This window comes from Saccostrea cucullata, unplaced genomic scaffold, assembly GCF_032062105.1.
Source record: "Saccostrea cucullata isolate Sc308-1 unplaced genomic scaffold, CSIRO_AGI_Scuc_v1 ctg1234, whole genome shotgun sequence".
NCBI classification, from domain to species: domain Eukaryota; kingdom Metazoa; phylum Mollusca; class Bivalvia; order Ostreida; family Ostreidae; genus Saccostrea; species Saccostrea cuccullata.
In genome coordinates this window covers 1-18,775 of record NW_026926064.1, presented here as the reverse complement: position 1 = coordinate 18,775, position 18,775 = coordinate 1, and the positions used below count along the sequence as shown (strand labels likewise).

At 31.9% G+C, this 18,775-nt stretch overlaps 1 protein-coding gene across 1 annotated transcript in view; it reads left to right on the top strand.

Moving 5' to 3' along the window:
• Positions 1-18,631, top strand: part of LOC134270577 (hormonally up-regulated neu tumor-associated kinase homolog A-like) — a gene marked incomplete at its 3' end in the record, with an annotated part of 69,661 nt that extends 51,030 nt beyond the window's left edge. Inside the window, exons 11-17 of the mRNA XM_062752810.1 lie at positions 1,061-1,114; positions 3,912-3,965; positions 6,045-6,121; positions 8,956-10,478; positions 10,911-11,026; positions 11,764-11,882; positions 18,349-18,631. Coding sequence (XP_062608794.1) covers positions 1,061-1,114; positions 3,912-3,965; positions 6,045-6,121; positions 8,956-10,478; positions 10,911-11,026; positions 11,764-11,882; positions 18,349-18,631 — 2,226 coding nt within the window. The remainder of the gene's footprint in view (positions 1-1,060; positions 1,115-3,911; positions 3,966-6,044; positions 6,122-8,955; positions 10,479-10,910; positions 11,027-11,763; positions 11,883-18,348) is intronic.
• Between the last annotated feature and the right edge of the window lie 144 nt (positions 18,632-18,775).

Sequence of the window (18,775 nt, the reverse complement as noted above, 5' to 3'; positions counted from 1 at the left end):
CACGGGTTCAGTCATGTGTGACAGTTGGCATGCCTGTACAATAGAGTGTACACTTCTTGTCACAGTCCTTAACTCTGGAGAATGAAAACCAAGGCATGTCCAGACCTATGATTGTTTTGTTGTGAAATTATACCCAGATGACCACAGAGACCGTGCAGAATCAAATATGTTTTGCCCTTGCATGTTGAATTTCCTCAGTTTTTGATTAAGTGTGTTTAGTAATTTTTTTTCCAGAGCTTTGGTACAATATAAGTTGTTTTGAGATCATAAAGTAAAATACCGTAAATGCAGTGTCCACCAATATGTTAATTAAAACCTCTGTTAAAATGGCATCAGATGTAGTATCAATCAAAATCAAAACTTGGGATACAAAAAAATATAAAGAAAAACATAAAGCTTTTCTAGCTGTCACTAGTAAGAGAATATATATGTTTTATCTAACAATTTAATTGATGGTATATCTTTAAGTTCTTAAATGGGGAATAACTCTATATATTAAGAGAGATAACTTTGAACAATACAATATTTTTTCCAAATTCTTTGTCCAGGTATAAGATACTAATTTTTTGTTTTAATTTCCTTTTTCTTTCCTTCTTCTGTCTCAAAACTGATATTTCTTTTTTCATAAAAATCATTTCTTTTCAGAAAGCATTCATTCTTTATTAGATTAATTCATTATTTTGCAAATTAGTTGATTGCTGAAGGAAAGACTGTAGGACTTTTAATTGAACAGGGAATTTCTTTTCATGAATCTTTAGTGTGTGTACAGAGTATTAGATTTTATCTTGAACCTAGTTTTACCTAATCCTACACAAGTTATTTCCCCTTTGTTTGTCACATATGATATTGAGTAGTGCCTTGTACTGTAGTTACACCAACCAAATGTTTTGTCAACCGTTCATCTAAAATAATATATTAAACGGTTTTAAGGTTTAATTAAAATTTGAAAGTTAATTGTACTATATCAATACATGTACGAAATTCAAAGTTTTCAAAATTTAGTTTGGTAAAAGTTTCTCTAATGTGGAATTTGTGCTTATGGGAAATGCTTTTTATATAGTCCAGGATGAATGCCAAACTGCCAACCACACCCATAGCTTACCACATATAGAAGGTAATACATGAAATCATTACCAGAAATATTAAGAAGGTAGTGCATGAAATCATCACCACATTTAGAAGGGGTACATGTAATACTCGAAATCATTACCACATATAAAAAATTATATAAATACACAAAATCATTACCGCATATAGAAAGGAATGCAGAAATCAGAGAGGAAATTTTATAAAGTATAATATATTAAATAAAAAATTGTTCTAAATGGATAAATGTATTACATGAAATCATTACAACATATAAAAAGTAATACATGACATCATTACCACATATAGAAAGGAATGCATAATATCATTACCAGAAATAAGAAAGTAATGCATAAAATCATTACTACATATCGATAGGAATGCATAATATCATTACCGAATATAGAGAGTAATGCATGTACATGAAATCATTACTACATATAGAACATGAAATCATTACTACATATAGAAGGTTATACATGAAATTATAACCACATATAGAGAGTAATTAATACAGGAAATCATTACCACATAAATACATGAAATTATTATTACATATAGAAGATATTACATGAAATCATTACCACATATAGAGAGTAATACATGAAATCATTACCACATATAGAGAGTAATACATGAAATCATTACCACATATACATGTAGAATGTATTACATGAAATCATTACCACATATAAAAAGTAATACATGACATCATTACCACATATAGAGAGTAATACATGAAATCATTACCACATATAGAGAGTAATACATGAAATCATTACCACATATAGAGAGTAATACATGAAATCATTACCACATATAGAATGTAATACATGAAATCATTACCACATATAGAGAGTAATACATGAAATCATTACCACATATAGAGAGTAATACATGAAATCATTACCACATATAGAATGTAATACATGAAATCATTACCACATATACATGTAGAATGTATTACATGAAATCATTACCATATATAGAGAATAATACATAAAATCATTACCACATATAGAGAGTAATACATGAAATCATTACCACATATAGAATGTAATACATGAAATCATTACCACATATAGAGAGTAATACATAAAATCATTGCCACATATAGAGAGTAATACATAAAATCATTACCACATATACATGAAATTATTACCACATATAGAAATAATTACATGAAATTATTACCATATATAGAAAGTAACACATGAAATCATTACCACATATACATGTAGAATGTATTACATGAAATCATTACCACATATAGAGAGTAATACATGAAATCATTACCACATATAGAGAGTAATACATAAAATCATTACCACATATAGAGAGTAATACATGAAATCATTACCACATATAGAGAGTAATACATAAAATCATTACCACATATAGAATGTAATACATGAAACAATTACCACATATAGAATGTAATATATGAAATCATAATCACATATAGAATGTAATACATGAAATCATTACCACATATAGAGAGTAATGCATGAAATCATTACCACATATAGAATGTAAAACATGAAACCATTACCACATATAGAAAGCAATACATGAAATCATTACCACATATAGAATGTAACACATGAAACCATTACCACATATAGAGAGTATTACATAAAATCATTACCACATATAGAATGTAATACATGAATTCCTACCACATATAGAGAGTAATACATGAAATCATTACCACATATAGAGAGTAATACATAAAATCATTACCACATATAGAATGTAATACATGAATTCTTACCACATATAGAATGTAATACATGAAATCATTACGACATATAGAGAGTAATACATGAAATCATTACCACATATAGAGAGTAACACATGAAATCATTACCACGTATATAGAGTAATACAATTTTTAAACCAACTTTTATTCGCGGCGACTTAAAAGTCTATAAATATGAACAATTTAATTGATAACTGTAAAACATTGAAATAAAACAGTTCACGACGATTAATTTTGCCCGACGAAATTTAATCTAACATTTTTTGAAGTCCAATTTATTTATCAGAAAAAGAGATATAAAAATCATAAATGGCTCACAGTGGTTTTGTTTAAAAAAATTCTGTTCGATTGTACGTAACTCTATCAATGCGTTTGACGTCCAAGTGATAAGTTGAGTTACATGTACAGTATTAACTTGATAAAGTCATAATCACATAGGATAGAATGTAACTACATGAAATCATTACCATATATAGAGAGTTTGGTGCAATACATAAAATCATTAAACACATAATAGAAAGTAATACAATCGCACGTGCATTCTTACCTTTCATATAGAATGTAATACATGAAATCATTCTCACATATACATATATAATAGTATTACATGAAAACAAATTACCATATATAGAGAGCCAATACATAAATTCATTACCACATATAGAAGAGTATAAACACTGCCAAATCATTACCACAAACCCTATAGAGAGTGCAATACATTTTACGAAAAACCGATATTTTAATGCATATATAGAGCTTAGAAATATTTAAAATTATACATTACCACATATAGAATGTAATACATGAAACCATTACCACGTATATAGAGTAATACATGAAATCATTACCACTTATAGAGAGTAATAAATGTATAGAAAGTAATACATCAACTTATATTAAGTGTGATATGAAATACTGCATTTCCTTTTGTCATTTTCCATACATTAATTTTTAAGTAATAATGACATCATTGCTTTAAGTACAGAGTATATTGAAATTGATAAGCATTAAACAGTACTGTCATGCTCAGAAGTAGTGAGAATGTTGAAACTGTTATTTATAGCTCGAAGGGGAACTCCCAAAAAGGACTGCTTCCATAGTTTACCACTGCTAGGAGGTAACAGAGTGTATATATTGATTGCTCTGAGCCCTTTGTGTGTATTGATTGACTGTTCTAAGCTCCTTCTCTACTTACATGTAAAACTTCCCAGTTCACTGCACCAGAATCTTGAAAGTATGCTGGGAAAACTCTTTTTCATCTTGGTACTGTCTTTCTTTAAATCTGTTCAACTGTGTATCCATTGCTCTTGTCTACTCTTTTCTCTGACAATTTGCATTGTTTGAATTTGTGTGTTTACAGTGAAGTATCTCTTTTTTTCCTTTTCCATTTACTGTAACTCTGAATTCCTTTGCCTGAGAGATTTTAATATCTTTGCCCACTGACAATCTCTCACTTTTCCCTGAATAACCACTTTTAAGATAAATTAAAAATTCAAGCACTTTAACTATCTTGTACCAAGCATTTTATCAGCTCACCTGAGCTGAAGCTCAAGTGAGCTTTTCTGATCATACATTTTGTCCAGTGTCCATCTGTCTGTCTGTGAACTTTTCACATTTTCGACTTCTTCTCAAGAACCACTGCACCAATTTCAACCAAACATCCCACAAAGCATCCTTGGGTGAAGGGGATTTAAGTCTGTTCAAGTGAAGGGCCACACCCTCTTTCAAGGGGAGATAATTAAGATATAGTGAAAATTTGGTGGCATGTTTTAAAAATCTTCTCAAGAACCACTGGGTCAGGAAAGATGAAACTAATGTGGAAGCATCCTCAGGTAGTGCAGGTTCAAGTTTGTACAAATCATAACCCTTTGGGGTAGGATCGGCACACAATGGACAATTCAAGTTTTACATAGGAACATACAGAAAAAAAATCCTTAAAAAATATTCTTTTTTTGAACAACAAAGCCATGAGTGGGCATATTTATGTGGAAGCATCCTCAGGTAGTGTAGATTCAAATTTGTTTAAATTAAGACCCCGTGGTGTAGGGTGGGGCCAGAATGAAAGTTCAAATTTATGGGGAAAAAAGCAAGAGTAAGTCAAAGAAATATGTAAGCATTTTTAGTGTAGATTCAAATTATTGAAATCATATCCCTTTCCCCCTTTTTAGGGTAGGTTGGGACCACTTATGCATTTAAGCTTTTTCAAAACTGGATTGATTTTTGCTTTTTTCTAGCCACGGTGCTCAGGTGAGTGATGTGGCCCATGGGCCTCTTGTTTTTATATAAAAGTGTGATCAGAAATTGGTAATCAACTGTTCCTTTCGTTGTTTGACTATATTTTTTATTGTTGCAAACCATTGGTTAAGCCCTCTCCATGGATCAAAGGTGTAGACTCCTTAAGGTGCTTGAGACAATGTTTTTTTCTTTTACGGCTTAGATTAAGTTTGTTTAAAAACACATCTTTTGAAAAATTTTGCAGAATAAATTATACTTTCTCAACAAAAATGGAAATCTCTATAAAATCCCCCAAAATACAAGGGAATATTGCCTTAGATATCCTAAAGTTCTTAAAGCTAATTGAATGTTATATTTAAAATGTTTATTAATTATGTTGGTATTTTAACCTGGGTGCAGTTGACTCAATAAGAAGATTTACACATAATCTTGTTTTAGTTAAGTCATAATCAATGCTGTGTATTTCAAATCTCCCTAGACTCCACTGAACCCATTCAGTGGAGAAGTTTTCTTTCTCTTATGAGGAAGGATTTGTTACAAAATGATTGGGAAATATCACCAGGAGTATTTTTCTCAGCAACAATCTTATGCAGATTTGTTGAGTATGTTTTTTTCCTATTTGTATATAGAATTATGTGTAGGACCTGTCAGTGTGGTTTAATTTTGTACTGCTAATTTATATTTTACATTGATCTATAATATTGTCTCAGTAATGACATACCTGAAGCATGAGTCTTCTGATCTTGAGCCTCAGTTTAGAGTCTGTATGTAGCTGGCTCTCAGGAATGGGAGAGGATCTTACATACTGACTGTAGTTTGTGACAAGGGACTTATTTTGAAAGCAACTTTTAAGGAAAGTTATGAAGGCTCATCGTTATCATTGAAGTAGATGTACATGGTAAGTTGATATGTTGTATTTGATTTTTTCGGACACAAAGTTATTAGCCTCATGATCACAAAGTCAGCATGCGTTTGAAACACATGGCTAAAAAGAATACTGAATATTTACATTCACCACTTCCATCTGCTACATCTGAGGTAGGCATGTTAATGGAAGTACTACCTTATCAAAACGCCAAATAGTAAATAGCCAAAATTATTATTGACATTGAATTCACAAAATTTGGTACACTTTGCAACTTTCTGTGAAAATAAAATTTAAAAAAATAATGGCACTTGGTGTCATGTAGCAATATATGTACATCAGTGTCTTAGGAGCTTAAGGTTATTTTTATTGATCGAATCCATTTAGTACAGGTTTGTCTGAAAGATTCAAAACATGATGACACAATTTGAATTGTAACAAGGAAGGTATATGTACATCAGTGTCTTGGGAGCTTAAGGTTATTTTTAGGGAGAGACCAGATCTTATGCGATAGTGACTGTAGTTTGTGACAAGGGACTTATTTTGAAAGCAACTTTTAAGGAAAGTTTTGGTCTGATTTCAATATAACTTGGCACACAAGTTATACATTGAAGTAGAATAGTGCATCGGTTTTTAATTTCAATATGTTGTACGGTTACTAAAAATAGAATTTTTTTTAAATACATTCAAAATCCTACAGTTTTGGTCTGATTTTAATATAACTTGGCACACAAGTAGACTACACTAAGATACACAAATAGTGCATTGGTTTTTAATTTCGATGAACGGTGTTGTCATTGTTACTAAAAATAGAATTTTCTATGAAATTCCTTTGAAATGCTACTCCTTCTACAGATTTGGTCTGATTTCAATATAACTTGGCACACAAGTAGACTACACTAAGATACATAAATAGTGCATCGGTTTTTGACTTAAGATGAACGGTGTTGCCATGGTTACTAAAAATAGAATTTTCTTTGAAATTCCTTCAAAATGCTACTCCTTCTACAGTTTTGGTCTGATTTTAATATAACTTGGCACACAAGTAGACTACACTAAGATACATAGAATAGTGCATCGGTTTTTAATTTCGATGAACGGTGTTGACATTGTTACTAAAAATAGAATTTTCTATGAAATTCCTTTAAAATGCTACTCCTTCTACAGTTTTGGTCTGATTTTAATATAACTTTGCACACAAGTAGACTACACTAAGATACATAGAATAGTGCATCGGTTTTTAATTTTGATGAACGGTGTTGCCATTGTTACTAAAAATAGAATTTTCTGTGAAATTCCTTTGAAACGCTATTTCTACAGTTTTGGTGATTTCAATATAACTTGGCACACAAGTAGACTACACTAAGATACATAGAATAGTGCATCGGTTTTTGATTTCAATGAACAGTGTTACCATGGTTACTAAAAATAGAATTTTCTGTGAAATTCCTTTGAAACTTTTCTACAGTTTTGGTCTGATTTTAATAACTACACAATTTAAAAAAGATACATGGAATAGTGCATTGGTTTTTGATTTCAATGAACGGTGTTGCCATGGTTACTAAAAATAGAATTTTCTGTGAAATTCCTTTAAAATGCTAAGTACAAACCAGTAGAGCTACAGTCTCGGCAGAGACTTCTGGTTATTGATCGAATCCATTTAGTACAGGTTTGTCTGAAAGATTCAAAACATGATGACACAATTTGAATTGTAACAAGGAAGGTATGACAGCATCATTATTTTTCAATTCCTTTACCAAACACAAATCACTACATAATATTGGAGTTTATTTCCCAGGAGTATGTTTTTCCTAAACTTAAGCACAATTCTTTTTGAATAAAAGTAAAGAACTAGCTATGAATTATTGAATTTATACCTTGAAATGTATGGCATTCCTTTCATGTTGAAAATTGGAGAATATTTTACAGTTGGTTACATTAAGTTTTTTCCATATAAATGATATAAAATGGTTATTTATAAAACAAAAAATTTGTGATTTTATGAATGGAAAATCCTGTAATTTAAAGATACACCTATAAAAGTCAGAGTTGTATGTTAGAAACTTTAAGGTTAAAATAAGCATGCACAGATAGCAGACCAATAGAATGTTGGGAGGGGACAGGGAGTGCTTGTTCCCCACTTTTTTCAAGTTTTAATCCTTTACGTTTACTTTTTTAAAGGCAAGCCCCCCCCCCCCCTCTCCCCCTTATATTTGTTGGGGTATAGTTGAATCACCCCATGTTACATTATATGTTCTGAACATTTCCTTTTTATTCAATTTGGAACTCCCCCCACGGTCCACCCATTACCTTTCCGAATTTTATCATACTTGAGTATTTTTGGATTTAATTTCCCAAGGAAAAAAAATATTCTGACATCCTTTTAAATATTGCTTTTTTATAAAGAGAACAGTTTTACTTTCATGAATTTTTTCATATATTTATGACAAGTGAGTTATCTGCTAAGTTTAGGCAATACAGGAAATTCAAGAACTGAGTATAAAGTTGCAGGATATGAAATAATCTTTAGATATTATATTTCTATGTACAGATAAATAGACCATGAGAGAGAGGATTATTGTATTATCCTATGACCACAATCCCCCACCTTTAAATTCTTTGTCGGAGATTTGAGGTCTTTGAATTTAATAAGCTATACTCTTAGGAATATATTACTGATTAAACTTCTAAGCTACAAATTTGTTATAAAATCTTAACTTTAAAATGTCAGATCAAGTTTACCTGCATAAGTCGCATAAAATTGTTTTAATATTGTCATTATTTTCTCTCAACTTAGGATTGTTAAATCTAATCTTCTGCATTAAACTTGAATTATTACTCTTGCATTTCAGCAGATCAGTTGCAATTCTTTGGCAAATAATACTTGAACAACTTTTACAAATAGTTCTGGTTTTGTATTATTAATTTCCTTTGAATTAAGAGCACTTGATTATAAGTTAAAAAGGAGAGTATTTCTGGAGTTTTCAGTATTGTTTTGTTGTTTCAGGCTGAATCTGTTCCACACTCCACAGAAAACTTGGCTCACACTCAGGGAATTCCTGGACAAGACAACCCCAATCTGTTGTCACCGGGTCAGGTCCAGCCCTACAACCGACGCTCACTCCGGCGGAGGTCCTCAAAGAGGAGGCAGGGTCCTCGGTCCAGTTCCTATGGCCCGGGCCACAGGAGGGCTGGAAGCATGAAGGAACATACCAGTTCCTCCCAACCCAACAGTCCGGTAATGCTTGTTAACCCCGAAATCAAGATCGACCCTCCAATTAGTGCAAATCAAACTCCAAGGTCTGACACCATTGAACTCCACGGTGAATCTGTGACACTATTAGTGCCCGGCCAGAAACAGCACAGATCATGTATTGATGTGATGGACGATTCCTGGCATGACGAGAGTGATCAGAATTACTCAGATGCTTCCTGTCCAAATTCTGCAAGTTACCTTCACTCAGAAGAAATAGTTCCTGTGACAATTAGCAAAACCACTACATCCACTGCTGAAGTCCATTCCAGGCAATCAAAACATCCGTTGTTAGAGGCTGTGCATCAAGACTCAGTGGAAGCAAAAATTGCTTCTGCAGACATCAAAGCCATTGTGAGACCTAAAAACAAGTTGATCTCTCCATCTAAGAATGGGCAGATTCAAACTGCAGTAGATCATCTTGCAAAGAGTGAAAAAGAGTGCAATTATTCCTCTTCTGGTTCTTGTGATGAAAATTATTCTTCTATGCAAAAGAGTGACATTCAGGTATTGTCAGAAAGTGATAGTCACGATGAAGCTTGTGGGGGATTTGACAAAGTGGATGGAAATTCTCCCAGCATGCCTCAGGATGTAGGAATTGTATGTCTTTCAGATGTGGAGTGTTCAGAGGATCAGTCGGATAGTAAAACCAATTTGTTGGATGTAGTGAATCCGAGTTCTGTGGTGAAGGAAATCCATCATCCACTGAAAGGGAGGAGGATTAATTCAAAAGATCAAATTGTGACAAAAACTACCATGAAGGACCTAAATCCTAGCAAATTATGCACACCTCAAAAGCTTGAATTGAAATTGCCAGTGGTGAAAAATTTCCCCAGTGTACAAAGTGTTCATGCCAAAGATATTGCCAATAATGCCAGTAGTGATGTGAATGTACCAGAGTCTTCTATTCAACCAAATCTTCCAGAGGACAAGCTTAGTCCCTTAACTCCATCAGAAAGCTATTCAAAACACTTGTATAAGTTTGCTATGCCCAATACCCCAACTAGAAACATGTTCAAAACCCCTCTTGCTCGCATAGAGAGCTTCCATAGTGACGACTTTGATTTCTTACTTTCCAACACTGAATTAAAATCTACAGCCACAACTCCTTCCAGCTGTGTGCAGACGCCTACCTTGCCATGTTTTGGCTACAAACTCAACCTGAAAAAGAAAAATGCAAAATTAAAGTCTAATAAAACCAAGCAAAAATCCTCCCTTTCAAATTTGCAAGGAAGTCCAAAATATGCAAACGAGGAATCAGAGGTCCAAGAATGTCAGTAAGTATCACTTGTTAGTCAGAGTCATCTGATTTGTCCGTAACATCCCAAAATAGGAAGAATAAAGTGGTTTGCTTGAAAAAAAATCTGTAATGCAGTAAAACTTGTCTAATATGGATGGTGTAAAATCAAAAATCTTAATAAGGTGTAAACTTTAAATACTTTTCAGCAAATTCATTTGTTTAAAATTTTGTCGAATCTGGCCAATTTCTTTGGAACCAGTTGAAATCAGATTAACAAGATTTAATGTATATTACATTTGGCATGCTCACTCCTTCATAGCAGCTGATCCCACCTCTGATGTTTTATAGGTCCATGTTTGCTCTGCTCCAAAATTTGTATTGTTTCATGTACTTTTGAGCTTGAATACTGTATGTTATCTCCACATATTTGAACATGCCAAGGAACTGACAAAAGTTGGTGTATTTTCAGGAGTAATTCTGTGGACCCTTTATCTGCTGGTGCTGGGAATGACCAAACTAAAGCAGATGATGGATTGGACAAAGGGTCAACAGTCAGTAGAGCCAAAATACATCCAATGAACAAGGGTAAATATCCTCACACATCCACTGCTTGAGCCTTTTTATTATTATCCCATTGCTTCTCAAAGCATGAGATTAGATGAAGTGATTAGAAAATCCAAGTTGATTGTATTTTGCTTGCTATGTACAGCTTGGTTTATGTGTGTGTTTTTTTAACCCCCTGATTAGCAACATTTTTAAGATGACGTTTTTCCACCAATCAACTTTTCTCTTGATCAAAATCTCATAAATAAACATGAATTTGTTTTAAGAGGATATCTTGGAACAGTTTCAATTCAAAACAAAATGATAAATACAAAATTTTAAACCTGTTCATAAAAAAAATATTCATAAAACTTCAGAAATGAGCCCCAAATGTTTGAACTTCTTTGATTCCATAATCTCTCATATGAGACTGATCTTGGACACATTTATCAGTTTTGTTGAGCATTCTCTAACAATTTTGATTGAACTGTAAGCTATTTCACATAGATAATCTCCACAATCACCTGTACAATTGATTTGTTAATATCAAATTGGTTTTAAAAGTGTAATTTTTAAATATCAGCTAGACTTCATTATCTTGAACTTCAATATCTCAAATACCATGGTAAAGTAAAAATAAGATTAAAATCTCAACCATTTTCCCCCAACATATTTAAACCTCTTAAATTATCTTTTATTTTTTCTTAATGAGATTTGACTGTACTTATTATTGAAAGGAAAAGCCTAAGATACAGACTGCAAAATGTGCTTTATTTTAGAAGATCAGGAGACAGAATTATTAGTCAAAGGATCCAAGATTACCCAGTCAAACCAGAAGAATCGATGCTTGACCAATACTGACAGTACTGACAATGACATCAAGGGAAAGAATACCCAGGTCAGTGCTTCCTCAGTTATGTCCCTTTACTGGATGTAGAAATCTGGTCCTGGAAGTCATTTGTATCATAACATAGATTCACAGTGGTGGATCCAAGGTTTGTTTGGGTTTCATTTTCAGAAAAAAAGGCAAGAATTCAATTGTCATTTTTTTTTCACATGATGAGATATTCTGGTGAAAAGAAGTACTCATTAATTTTGATGTTAGACTAAAAATAATAAACCCAGATTGTAACCCTTTGAATCCACCATATCTTTGGATTTGTCTAGAGGTCTATACACATATTTTATGTGTGGGTAGAGAATGTAGCATCATTTTAATATTCAATGGTAGTTGTTCCTAATCTGAAAGCTTCATTGTCTGAGTCAGCTAACTAGCATTTGTGGAAAATGAGAAATGCTTTGTCTTGAAATATTCTTTTAAATGCTTACTTTTTGTAGCCTACGCCTTTCATTTACTTTTTTACTCATTTGAATGAAATTACACAATCTTTTATAGTTATCACCAATTTTTAATGTTTTTTTTCTTTAATTTTTCTTTATTTCTTGTTCAGATTTAAATAAAACTATACCATATGTCCTACATTATGACATTTTGTCTTTGCCACTAATCTTTTAAAGCTTATTTTTCTTTCAACTAATATCCACAAATAAATTACACCAGCAACTTCTTTTTCTTTCACGAATCCATTCAAGCAGCAAATGGCCTATAATTAACAGTTCCATAAGGTAAATCCACTCTCTTTAGTGTCATGCCTTTATTGTAACATATATCTAGATGTTTTCTCCTCTGTATCAAATGTATCTTATCATGATATATGCTAAGTATATCATGCACAGGCTATTTCCAGTAGTCATAATTTACATGGAAATGGTTAGCATTTTAATGAGTTTTAAAAAATCTCAATGCTTTTCCATTTATTTCAAGTTTTTGTTTGGCATTTTTAGTTTTTTTTTTTACTTCATTGCAAAAAAATTGACCTTCATCTTAAAGTATACACGCTCAGTAAACCAATGTTAAAGGTGAAAAGAAATATAGTTTACAATTTAGGTCAACAATGCAAATGAGGTATTGATGATCCAAATTCTTTAGAAATGCAATGAAAAAACTTCTTTTTCTTCTTGTTCTACACAATAAGATTGTATATCCCCTAAAGCTGTCAGTATATCTCGCAAAACCATACAAGGCTCATAGGTCGAAGGCATTTCTTCTGCAACATAAATGCTGGCCTGTGCAACGTTGACAAGTTTGTATTTTCAAGTTCACAGGGAATGATATGCTGATCAATTTATGCCTACAATACAATTTTGCTCCTGCTGCATGGAAATCACATAAATTATATATTATTATACATGTACAATTTGTATGTTGTTGCTCATTATATGATTATATGGGGGAAGGGGTTATTACCTTTTTTCAGTGTCTTACCAAGGTCACATGGTTATGACTAGTTGGAAATGGGAGAAGCAATATATTTGAAGTCTAGATAATGGGGGGGGGTTATATATAAAAGACTGTCATGTTTTGATCCATCTACAAATTTAAAACAGAAATTGCACTAAATGTTATGGCTCAAACATATGGGTTTTTTTTACTTATCAATAATAAATGGTTAAAAACTGTTAGCCACTCTCCTTACATCATGTACCATTTAACATACTAAGAAATGCTATATTACAAATGTATTTAGTGACAAACACCCACTTACATATATACAGCTGGGTCTTAAAAAGAACAATGTCTTCCTTTCAAATTTCATTTGTTATAACCTCAAGGTTTATTTCATGTACTAGATTATTATTTTTCCCTAATTTCCCCATTACTGGTTTAACAAGATTATTGCTTAGCTTTAGTATTTTCCAGCCTTCCTTCTAAAAACTATTGTTTGAATTTGCTTTTTGCCCTTAAACTTTTTTAAAAATACTTTTTTTTTATTGTTTAAAAATGGATTTTAGCTAATACTTCATACTTTAAATGGAGGAATTTTTATACAGAGGTATGGCACGCCGATTGGTTCAAAATTATTTTCTGCACGACCATAAACAAAAATTACACGAGTAAGTAAAAACTTATACAAAGTGAGGAAAGTACACACAAAGTTATTGAAATTTACACAAACTACAGAAAAACTACACAATCAACAAAATATATACACGATATAGTGAGAAAATTACACAAACGTAAAAACGAAAACTGCACGAGTGAGAATACAACATCGACATAATATACGACGCATCCTCATTGCGCACATTTCATTAATATTCATTAGAGAACAGCTCAGGGTGGCTTGGATGCTTGAAACATATACCTATAAATTTATCCTAAAGGATTAGTAACGTGTTAGTAATATTTATTTTATCTTTTTAAAAAGGATTCAGTCTTTTGGAATTCCGCTAGACTCTCAAGAATATATGTACAATGTGTTTTATACAATCTTAGGTATGGAATATGAACACCCCCGATTAAAAACATTGTACACATGTATAAATAACGTAAAAGGGATGCATATTACCAGTTGTGTGTTTAATTGTTAGATTTTTAAATGGTGTCATTCCTCTATCATTGTCTATATAGTAATTTCTTTTGAAAGTGTAAAATATTGATATAGTAAAGGTCTTCATAAATATTAATAAAAACAGCATGTGATGTAATACAAGACAGTTAACAACAAATCAAACTACTCTCCTCCACCACCCACTGTGTGTACGTCTGTAATAATTAAGGATGTGGATGCATGACCTTTTCATATAGAGAGAACCCTCCCTGCTGGTGAAGGAATGAAAGACACCTGTGCGCTAATCGATTTATAGTTATCTGACACATCAATAATCCCTTTTGATTAAGGATTACTAGCAATTCATACAGAGATTTTTAAGCATTGTTGCGATCATCTGGGTTGTGGAATTTGACAGAAAACTGTTTGGAAATAAACAGTAAAAAAAAATAATAAGGCAAATAATTGCGCAACTTTAAGTTTTATATTGAAACGATCGAATATAATTATTAATTTTTTTTTCTATATAACTAAGTATTTGACAAAGTAGAACATGCAGTCTTTAATTTTGAACAATGTGTAGTGATTTCATAAATATCCATGTAAATGTAGAAAATTGTATGTAAATTGTAGTCGTTTTAGTTATGTGAATTTAAGCTCAATAATATGTTTTTTTATCGAGTTTGCTTTGAATAGGTAAAATGCATATAAAGGAGTTAAAACAATTTAAAATTATAATATACAGACACATATAATATCGTTAAAGCATCGCTTTTGATAGTGGGGAGGGGGTTAGAATTTTTTTTTTTGACAAATTACCTGAAAATTAGCCTAATTGCATGACAAGCGAAAAAAAGGCGGGGGGGGGGGGGGAGTGGGGGGGGGGGTTTGGAAGTGTCCAAACTCGAAAATCCTATTTCGTTGAGGTAGTGAGGCACCTTCAATATTCCACCTTCTTTTCGAAACACATTAGCATATATTACTTAGATTTAAACTACCAAACAAAAAAGGGGATGAGGCTTTTCAGTGGATATTTACTATAGAAAAAGGTTATGTTTGCCAAAGAAAAGAAAACGAAAAGGGGGAGGGACATGCCCCTCCTGATGCTACTGGCTGAAATATTTTACTATGAATTTAAGCGTACATGAAGTAGTCGATCGAAATCAGGATTGCAATTCAACCTAAAACTATAACGATAAATATTGTAATTAACCGTGCATATCCTGGAATTTGCGCTCGACCTAACAACATTTAAAAATTGAAGGTTAGGGGGTCAACCAGCATATAAGGAAAATTTACTGTTGCAAAGTCTATAATACTCAGAAAAAAGTAGGGAGGAGGTGGGGGGACTTCTACCGGCCCGTTTGCCGATTAATTTTATTTTATGATTATACAGTCATGTTCTTGCTATAATGGCCATAGATTTGGATTGAAAATTGTTATTACAAAAAACTTAAATTTAGTGTTTGGGAAATAATAAATTATTAAAATTCTATGAATACGAATTCTAAATGTAAAGAGAATTTGTTGTCTTTGAAAATATTTTGCAAAAATTGTGCTCTATTTGGAACATGATTTATTTGCATTTTTCAAGAATGATAAAACAAGTTCTATATTCTTTCCATTTATTATCAAACTGCAGTATCCATTCCCATTTTATTTATGACATTGTATGTAGATGTGTTTAGTAATTCAAAATGTTTTAAAAGTCTTGGTGTGTCATTATCGTCCAACGATTTGAAACTTAAATAAATTTATATTGGGACTCCAATCGATCCACGAGCCAGGTCCGCCACTGATCATGTGTTTTTCCATAGCCAGGATTATTTGAGTAGAGTTTTGTTATTTCATTGGACAAATTTAATTAACAAAACACAAAAGGGCATGTACATAGAGTATATAAGTATATTCTCCGTTCATCTGGTCCTTTTTATCAAAAATGAAAACATTTATCAAGTAATTGCCATTACGAATGAGGGTAACGCTTACAAGAAATATCTTGTTTTTATTTCGAAGTTTATAACTGAAAATATGAAATATCATAAAAAATTCATTACAAAAAGTAGGCTACAGATATCCAACCAAAATTGATATCGGATATTTTATAAGTTTAGATACATATGTAAATAGAAATAAAATATTTTTATGTTTGACATTAAAAATACGTTGTGTACATCTAAGGTAATCCTCACTTTTTAAATTTAAAAATGTACACATTTGTATATATCCAGCCAACTGACTATTTAATTTCCTATTCCGAAATGGGGAAAAAATCTCCTCAAATGATTTTTTAAGGATAAATAACACAAACAAACTTTTTTAAGAAATCAGCATTATTTCTCATAGATTTACATTTAAATTGACAACCTGAATAATGTTTACCAAGTAGATTGGGAGAATTATATAAGATTTTGTCATAAGGTTAAAAAATTGTGCAAAATTTTGTATGGAATTATATAGAAGGCAAAACAAAGTCTCATATCTAAGCACCAAGAAAACCTACGATTTCTTTATATTTCAGGGATTTATTATTTATGTCATTTCATATCAAAATCAGTCAAAAAATATATATCACCCCGCACATCCATTTTTTGTTTGTGGTAAGTACCCTTAAAATCAAGATCCTTGTCAGCCGTACTGTACGTTCATCGTTAGGTACTTTTAGTTCGGAGTCGAGTGCATCATACGCAAGGGTACTTTTTTTTATTACCCCGCATCGTAGCACAAACGTACCGATTCATTCTTGTTACAATTTTTGTCCGGCATCATATAATACATCCTTGATCTCGGTCAATGTAAGAAAAACATAGTATTTTCAAAAAGCTTTTAAATACTCTCGCATAGATCAGACTGAAACACTTCATTCGAAATCGGATTGTAAAAAAGCAACTTCCATTCTCGATAACATTTAGCTTAGCATACATGAAGAGATAAAGAGTACAGAAAACCAAGAACACTATGAATATTCTATGTGCATAGTAATGATATGCGCAGCTGTATGCGCAGTAAAATTGTTTGTGTAATTTTTAGTTTCCTCTGCTCGTGCAATTTTCGATTTTTGTTTGTGCATATTAAACCCTTTAATCGTGTAAGAAATTTCGGATTCGTGTATTTTTCGTTATGTTTGTGTAAAAATCTTTTAAACTATGTGCAATTTTTACCGATACGTGCATTTTTATTTTACTCGTGTATATTTTTCTTCTAGCTCGTGTATAAAATCGTGATCGTTGTGCAGAAAATAATTTTGAACCAATCGGCGTGCCATACAGAGGCACTTTGGTATAGATCAAAGATTTATAGTTCTAATATTTTCTGACTGACATTTTAAATGAAATGAAATTATAAGCATTTGATACTGTCTTGTACAAAATTTCATGACTTGTAAGTAAATGTAAATATCACTGAAAGGCATGTGCTGCTTTTTTTCAAATATTATCAAATCACAAACTCAAACTCTCTCTCTCTCTCTCTCTCTCTCTCTCTCTCAAACAGTTTGAATGCATGTACAAAGTTAAAAGTAACAAAATATTTAATTTTTAGTACATGTACATTTAGTTAATAAACTCTCACATATAACTTTTTAATATCTTAGAATAATTTCGAAAACATCTAATGATACTGAAAACATATTAAACTACTAGTATGAAGTTTTAAACGGGTATTGCACATCACATTAATCTGAAAAAAACAATACATGCAGACATGTAAATGAAAAAAAAATTATTTTGTAAAGTTAAGAAGAGAATATAATAAGAACACAGGTTCTTTGATATAAAGATAAACAAGTATATTGAAAAGGACAAAATACACGTACTTAGACTGAAACATTAAATTTTTTTATCAATTTGTTTTTGAAATTCATTTTTCATGGATAAATATTCATTTTTTTCTCTTTATTAATGTAAAAAAAAAGAATAAAGTTTGGAAAGTAGCTAGATTTCTTCTCACATTTTAAATTTTTCTTTATTGCAGAACTGTTCTGACAAAAATGGTAAACACAACACAGAGAGCAAAAAGTTTATCAAATGTTCACCGTGGAAGCATGGCTTTGTACAGTTTTTAAGGAAGAAGAAACCAAGTCATACTCATCGCAGTCAAAACAACAACGACTCTGTGCATTCCAATCACCATGTGGACTCACGCAATGGGCATGCTCGAATGGCGTGTAACAGTGCTCTCCTTCGACCTAACCCTGACGACAGCAGCAGTGAAATGGAGACTGCCTTCTCTCCTTCCCCTATCCCTGTGTTTTCTGGTGAGCCATCTCTGATGGAACTATTGTTCTGAAAAAAGCATATTAATTTAGATAAGGCATATATAAAGTCTTTATATTGATTTTGAATAACCAAATTACATTTGAAAAGAATTTATAGTAACTAAAGTGTTCTGGGCAGCATTC